Source organism: Pan paniscus, chromosome 9 (genome assembly GCF_029289425.2).
Source record: "Pan paniscus chromosome 9, NHGRI_mPanPan1-v2.0_pri, whole genome shotgun sequence".
NCBI lineage: Eukaryota > Metazoa > Chordata > Mammalia > Primates > Hominidae > Pan > Pan paniscus.
Window position 1 is genome coordinate 110,166,965 of NC_073258.2, and position 8,081 is coordinate 110,175,045.

The window sequence follows — 8,081 nt, forward strand, 5'->3', positions numbered from 1 at the left end:
ATGTGTGCACCGATGGTAGATGGCTATCCAGAGTGTAAAAATGTGATTCTGGGACCAAAGGGTCAGCTCTAGAACGAAATCAGACAGCTGGAGAACTGAAGATTCAACTCTTCCTAGGCAAGAGAGTGAGAAAGGTGGGTTGCTTGCAGGGTGGAGGTAGGGGTTGCTCCTCCTAGTTCCTGGGCTGGAGAAGGGCAGGGAACTGGGAAGTGTGTGTCAGAGGCTCGCTATGCTAGGACAAGGTGTTGGGGTACTAGGGTGGGTGGGGGCCTGAGGGGTGGCTTGGAGCCCTGGCGGTGGCTGCCTGACGTCACCGGCCTCTCTGGCAATAGGCTGCGAGCTCAGCTCCCTGAAGCGGCGGCGAAGACGGCGGCGGCGGCGGCGGCGGCGGCGGCGGCGGCGGCAGCAGCGCGACTCGGTCTCTGGCCCATTCACTCCACGCTTTCTGCAGCCGCCACTGCAGCCGCGCGGCGGGGGCTCCCTCCTTGCAGCCAGCTGGCGGTCCAGGTAAGAGACAAGGTGTGAGTAAAGGCTTCTGATGGCCGGGTGGCCTGACGGCCAGGCGCGAGTGGGGAGGACAGCTCACGCGGCCTGAGCAGCCACCCCTGGCCATAGCTCCAGCCCCCGCCCCTGCCCCCGGCCCCTGCCCCGGCTTGCTTGCGCGCTACCTCGCTGCTCCGCAGTGCAACAGTTTGCAGCTGCCTCTTGGGAGCAGCAAGGAGGCTCTCCTGTGCGCTGCGGGTCTACCGGCTCCAGTACGCCGGAAAAGCCTCGGGGCCTTTGGGCTGGGTCTGGGAAGGACAGAAAGAAGGTCCCGTTCCCCAAACTTTGCAGGCGGGAACCCTCCCCTTTCCATTCCAGCTCCTCTAGAAAGAAGCAGGCTACTGCCAAGTTGGGGGCACAGGGAAATGGGGAGGAGGGGGCCGTTTGTGGGAATGTGTCAGCTGAGAGAGATGCTTCAGCTGCTTTTTTTTTTTTTTTTTGGAGCGGGGAGAATACCAGGGAAGAAGGCTGGAGAAGAGATGGAGCGCGTTTCTGCGCGTCAGCCGCGGTCGCGGACAGAGGCAGAGTGGGATGTGGTTCCAGGGGTATCCCGCTGGGAATGGGACCCAAGGGATCTGACGCTGTCCAGGGAGGGCGAGTCTGGAGGGGGAGGGAAAGGAAGGGAGGACTGCGTACCCGGAGCCCGCGCGGCGGCCCGGAGTGGGTGCTGGGAAGGGTAGGATCCAGGCGAAGACATCAACCGAGAGGGCGCAGAAAAGAGGAGAGCCGGCGCTCTGGGAAGTAGGGACTTCAACCAAAGCGGCTGCGTGTCTGTTGCAATTATAAAGTTGTGAAGGGCGGAAGGGAGGCTGCCTTATCTGCTGAGTAATCTGCACCTCCGCGGTGCCGGCGCAGACCCCATCCTGTCGAGTGGCGTGAGCAGGCTGCTGGTGGCTCTGGTGCACGGCCACGGGCCGGCAGGCTGGGGTCCGCTGATCGAAAATACAGGCAGCGCCCAGCTCAGGCAGTGTGCCCAGAGGGCCGCTTTGCGGTGGTGGTTGATCTTTCCCGACAGCACTCCCCGGGGCAGCGGCCGAGATTCTAACTAAGCTTTGTGTCTTTGCAGCCTGGTGCCTCTGCAAAGGAAAGGGGAGCGTGGAGACGTGTTCGAGGTGGTATCGGCGAGGATCTCTCGGGCGCCGCTCACTCCTTGGTCGCCTTGCTTGCCAGCAGTTGCTCCCTTAGTCCTTGGCTCGCTCGCACACCCCCTCCCGCTACAGGGAGCAGTTTTGGGTGGCGTGGGCTCCGTCCTCTTCTTGGCTGGTAGGAACGGTGTGCCCAAGAGGGGAAGCCTAGTGGGCCCGGCCCCTCCCAGCCCCGCGCCAATGAGTGCCAGGGCGCCGAAGGAGCTGAGGCTGGCGCTGCCGCCGTGTCTCCTCAACCGGACCTTTGCTTCCCCCAACGCCAGCGGCAGCGGCAACACGGGTGCCCGCGGCCCAGGCGCAGGTGGCAGCGGCACCTGCATCACGCAGGTGGGACAGCAGCTCTTCCAGTCCTTCTCCTCCACGCTGGTGCTGATTGTCCTGGTTACCCTCATCTTCTGCCTCATCGTGCTGTCCCTCTCCACTTTCCACATCCACAAGCGTAGGATGAAGAAGCGGAAGATGCAGAGGGCTCAGGAGGAATATGAGCGGGATCACTGCAGCGGCAGCCGCGGTGGCGGGGGGCTGCCCCGACCTGGCAGGCAGGCCCCAACCCACGCAAAGGAAACCCGGCTGGAGAGGCAGCCCCGGGACTCTCCCTTCTGCGCCCCTTCCAACGCCTCGTCGTCACCCTCTTCGTCCCCTGGCCTCCCGTGCCAGGGTCCCTGTGCTCCTCCGCCTCCACCGCCAGCCTCCAGTCCCCAAGGAGCACACGCAGCTTCCTCCTGTTTGGACACAGCTGGCGAGGGCCTTTTGCAAACGGTGGTACTGTCCTGATCGTCTAGCCCCTCTCGTTCCCCGTCCTCGTTTCCAGCATCTTTGCCACCCTTGCTTTTTTCCTTCTTCCTTCCTTTTCCATTTTCCTCTGGCCCCTCTTTCCTCTTCCTGGTTTCCTTACCTGCCCTCCCCTTACTCGTTTCTCCTCCGCCGAGGCACTGTGCGGTATTTGTAAATATTGGGCGAGGAAAGTCTCGGAAGAAGAAATAACGCTGATAATAATACTTTATTAATATTTATAGTAATCATTATAATACTAATAACACAATCCAAGCGCATGACAAATCACATAATTTCTAACTGTCAATGGAGGATGCATCTTCCCATTCCACCCCGCGCTCCCCTCAATTAGGAGGAGAAACCGCACAAGCTACCAAATATATAAAAGGCATTGATTCCCGGAGCAAAGGGAGGGGAGGGGGCCCGGTAATGTACATAGCTGTCAAGTTAAGATTTAGTTTCCTTCCTTCCCCTCTGACCCCTAAGCTTTCACTTTTCCTTTAGCTTCCCTTTCCTCCCCATTCCCACCCTCAGCCGGGCTCAGGCAATAGTATATCATAAAGAAAACGTCTACATTAAGCACCAGGACTGCAAAAGGCCATAGAGAATAGTCCCCGGAAAGTGTTTATGACAGGTACCCCTCGCCAGTCCGCCCATTTCTCACCCTTTGGTTAACCATTACATTTTCCAGGACAGAGCATTTAATTTACTTTTTAAAATGACCCTCGCTGGCCGAGCATAAGTACGTTAAAATCTTTAAATGAGTTTTTTTTTTAAAAGCTAACGCTTTCATTCCCTGCCCCGCCCCCACCCGTACACCTTTGACTTGTGACATTTTCAGGATTTACAAAGGATCTGGGAGCTGTCCAGCCAGGTCTGGTGCTGAAGTCGCCTCACCGTTCTGATTACTTCCTCTAGTTGTGAAGGCAGAGGAGGGGCTGTTTTGGAAAGTGACTATTCTGGCTTTTGGTTGGGTTCTTTCTTCTTTTTCTACAATCGAGTTAGCGTGTACTATTGGTTTTCTTATTATTAAACATTGCATAAGTTACCTTTTATGTAAAAAAAAAAAGTATTAGGTGATGTGCAGTACTGAAAGTGCAGTATCTAACCAACTAGAACGTTTGTTTTATTTTTAGAACAAGTGCACCTTTGTTATATATTTAGTATATTGGTACCAAATACAGAAAAAAAAACTATAGTTCTGTACTATGTCCTCCAAACTGTATATTATTGTTCTTAATTTCCAGCTGTTGATATAATGGTTACCACTGGATGAGAAATTCAGTGGTGCAGACCTGGCTTCTGCTGTTTCCAGAAGTGTTTTTTTGTACCTTATTCTGTAGTAGACTGTTATAAAAAGATGACACACATGCTTTATTTTTTCTTTTGCAAATAATAGAAAAAACACAACCACAGAAACAAACAAATAATGGATGTGCAAGAATGCCATCTATTAAAAACATGGTTAATATTTAAACAGTGCCTGTAGTTCTCCCTGCATGCAGTTACCACCTGGAGGCAGTGGTGTGTGTGCTTGCTTGTACTGTATGTGGTTGGGGATGAGACTGGTGGGGATGTTGGGCAATTTGGATGACAGGACATGCGAATTTCAAGAAAAGCTAGATCCAGTAATTACTTATAGTATACAAATGTTTGCAGCTTGTTTGTTTAGTTACAAATCTGTGCCTGCAGCAAAAGAAAGGCTCTCTTTCTCAGTCTGTCCTAACTTCACTGAACATACAAAAATACTGAGAAAAAAAGAAAGTGAGAAAATAAGATAAATATTTTATTATTTTCTAATGCCAGACAAGGCCATCTATGTTAGAAATGGAAGTAGTCTATAGTTATTTACCACCTTGTTTCCTTTGGTTGAATGACAGAAGAAGCCAGAAGCATATTACAATATTAATTATATGCAGTGACATCTCTTCTTGGAAATCAAGCCTTTGACAGCTATTCAAATTTTTGGAAAATGTATGAATGAAAGTGATCTGCAAAAAGCTCTACCAAGAGAGTCCTTACTATCCTGCAGGGTGTAAGGCAACAGTGCCCCTATGAGCATCCCTCTCCCAAGCAACTCATTGTTCTAAATTGTCTACTTGGTCCAGACATATGTGCTCTTATCCAGAGGAAATATTACCTCTAATATTTTTGGTCATCTATTAAATTGCCCAAGCTCAGTTTGCATCTTTTATAAAAATAATTTAATAAACTTAATTTTAATCTCCCATAAGATAATCACCTTTCCTGAAGCACAGAAGATCATCATTGAAGCATGCCATCTTGTAATATTAGGAAGACCAGGTATAATCTTTGGGTACAATATATTAAACAATGAACCAGTTTTTCTCCAGTGCCTTAGTCACTTCCTAGTAATAGGTAAAAGAGTGCATTAACTCCCTCAGGCCACTAGGGAATCATGTAGTGCATCAGAGTTCTACACTGTACATCAGAATGACTAAGGCACTGTGAAGAAGAAAGTCCATTGATTTTTGTAGCTTACCCTCATCCAGTGGTAGCTCTTTAATACCTTATTACAGAATGACTTTTGGACTTGAAATTTGAATAGAATCAGGGTCCCAGAAGGGAGCTTCATCATTTCCAATGAGCTCCAATAAGTGCATGGATATTACTTTCTTCCCCTTATTTGGTGCACTTTCTACAGCGAATAATTTCCCATTTTATTAAAGCAATAAGATGTTCTGTTGTGAGCAGTGCTGGATAACGATTCCATTTTCTTGGTGCTGAAGCTACGCATATGTTCTTGCCTTATGAATCATAGTATATTCAAGGCATGCAATAATAATCCCCTTCCAAGGAGCAGCCTGTACACTCTGTGGGGGTAATTATGAAATTGTCCTACATCATTTCTCCCCAAAGGAATGCAAGGAGCAAGAGAAATAAAAGCATTATGTATATTGTAAAACAAATGATCTCAATACCTCTCAACATGGGCACACATCTGTAATACACTTTTATTGTGCACCTTTAAATGTGTATGCCTTTCTCCATTAATTGACTAGTTTAATATTTTTAATAGTGCTCTGTGTAAAGATGATGCAGTTTGTGAGTCAGATTTCATACTGAGCTTAATATACTCAGAACCTAAGCTTCCAGTGGTATCACTTGTGATTTTTTTATGAGATAGAGAATTACATGAAATTCTAGTAAGCCAGTTCCCACACAAAATTATTTCAATAAGCACATATCCAAGCAATTTGTACAGACCTTGTTTAAAGCACTGCTTCTTATAGGGCTCAGTTGGCAGTCTCAGGAGCTTGGGATGCTACCAACAGGGCATTTAGGTTTTCATTTTTATGAAACAAAAGGCAATCTGGAAATAGCTAAATTTATTTTAAGGATTTTATTCACTGATGTCCCGTCAAACTAATTGCTTCAAACCCCTATAGCTACAGCTTAACTTCTGCACTTGCTATTCAGTATTAATAAGGTGGCATGCTTGATTCTTATTGTTTTTAAAAATGAAAAAATTTGGAGAGAGAATACTATTATGTCAAGGGTACAAGACTCTGAATCTTAAAGATGTAGATGGATATAATATTTAGACTTTATATACACCCATAGATATGTATTTATATATGCATACGTTTTGTATAAATTTACAATTGACTTTTTGTATTCTCTTTTCTGTCATTACAAGAATGAGATGGAAACCAAAATAGTTGTTCCATCCTCTTACCCAAAGAGGATACTGAAAATTCCGGTGTGTGCATGCACTTGTTTCTCTGGGGTCAAATCTGAATGACTTTCTCTTTAATAATGAAAGTGGAGAGTCCTGGTTAGCTTGGAAAATTGGTAATTAGATAAGCTTCCTTTCCTAGGTTAGTGACTCAAATGTAGCAATGATAATAAAGTTATGACCATATCAATGTGGTCTAAATATCTAGATGGAAAGCAAAAATATCCAGAAGAGGTTTAGGGCCATCTAGACCACAAACCTGGAACCTGGATTGTGGTTTGATTTTTTTCATTTTCAACCTATATGTTGTGTAGAAATACAATTTATATCTGCATAGCTAAAGGTAAAGTGAAAATATGACCATTATCTGTTTAGTTTGAGAAATCATTTTTGGATAATATGGATAAACTAGCTTTAAGAAACTTCTTTGACATCTGACTTTTCCACCATTTCTATCTGTATCAATTGTATTAATTAGATAATGGTTAAATTTTTATTTTTTTATCATGTAGACATATGCTTTAATGCTTTTCTGTGAGTGAAAGTTGACCAATTGCTAGCTGATATTATGTGGAAGTTACAGGTTAAATTAGAACCAGAAATTTTAATATAATCTGATCAGGTTCCTTAGTCCCATTCCCATGTGAATCTGAACTTTGAATCTGAATCTGAAAGGCCTACTTATTTGGGCCATTTTTTGTTGGAACTTGTGATTGTAACTCACAGATGTTTAAGTTCATATTAGAATAAATTGCCCAATCTATAAGAGAGTGTTTAATCATTGGAATGAATGTAAATCTGATTCTGATTTGGTTTGTTATTTATTTGATAACATTTGAGAAACAGCTAATGTGGCTTGACATCAATACTTATTAATGTCATCAACCTAATAATACAATTGGTGTCATGTATGAATGCTTAGCTGACAATAAGAATTTAATCAACTTTATTTGGAGACAATGACTTATCAAGGACGTCCTACCCATTTGCGGTAGGGATATTTCCCTTACAGTTGTGATTACAAGGGGTTGTTTTTATAGAGAGATGAACAGCAACAATAGTGACAATGATGACAACAACAGAAAAACTGACTTTTGAACTTGAGTATATCCAATAGATAGAAGAAAAAAGATATTAGAATTCATGGAAATTTTGTTTTGCTTTTCTATCAATAAAAGAGTTTTCTTGTTAATTGGCTTTTTGGACACTATTTCCTTACCAATTTAATGTACAATATACCAGGATAACATAATTGCTTATTCTATTATACTCAGATGCTCAAAGAAATCATATTGTTTTGAAAAAAATTTTTATAACTCATCTGCTCTTCCTCACAAACCAACTACATCTTAGAAATGGGATGTGTATAAAATTTAGGACAACCCAATAAACAGTCCAGTATAATAATGTAGCAGCTCCTTTACACAGATGCTCAGGATCTTAAGGTCATATGCTTAAATTCTCAGATTTCCTCTTGCTCTGCCTCCACTTCTCTACTATAATATAATCAGGTATATTAGGAAGGGATGTGGCTGCCATGATTCTGTGCCAGTTAGGGGAAAGATAGCCTCCAACTTCTGTAAATTCTGAAGGATCCTAGCTTAACCCTGCTGAAAAGGATCTGCTCCCTAGTTTGAAGTGCTATTGTCCTACTGGCTTTTGTGTTGACATTTACCACAGCAATTTTACACCGTGGACCTTTGCCCTCCATCGCAAACTCATACATCCTGACCCCGGCCATCTATAGGTCCACAGTGCTCTCACACATTGTCCCCTTCTTGGAGATTCAGGAACTTCTGGGTGCCCTGCATGCCATGGACCTACTGGTGAAAAGCTTGGGTCTATCTTGGGATTATTCATCCATCCACCTCCTCCTCCACCTCAATTCTGCTAATCTTGCTTCGTGTTAGATGGTGCCA

The 8,081-nt window shown here is 45.1% G+C and overlaps 1 protein-coding gene across 6 annotated transcripts; it reads left to right on the forward strand.

The window, feature by feature from the left end:
- The first annotated feature begins 311 nt into the window (after positions 1-311).
- On the forward strand, positions 312-7,354 carry C9H11orf87 (chromosome 9 C11orf87 homolog). 6 transcript variants are annotated; one of them, XM_003828336.6, is made up of 2 exons: positions 312-507; positions 1,610-7,354. In XM_003828336.6, exon 2 carries the CDS (start codon positions 1,869-1,871, stop codon positions 2,460-2,462), a length of 594 nt encoding a protein of 197 aa, XP_003828384.3. In that variant the 5' UTR covers positions 312-507; positions 1,610-1,868; the 3' UTR covers positions 2,463-7,354. The 6 variants fall into 6 exon arrangements, with proteins under 6 accessions (XP_003828384.3, XP_008951973.3, XP_008951972.3 ...); XM_008953725.4 differs by lacking the exon at positions 312-507 and adding an exon at positions 672-811; XM_008953724.4 differs by lacking the exon at positions 312-507 and adding an exon at positions 831-1,088.
- Positions 7,355-8,081: the final 727 nt, after the last annotated feature.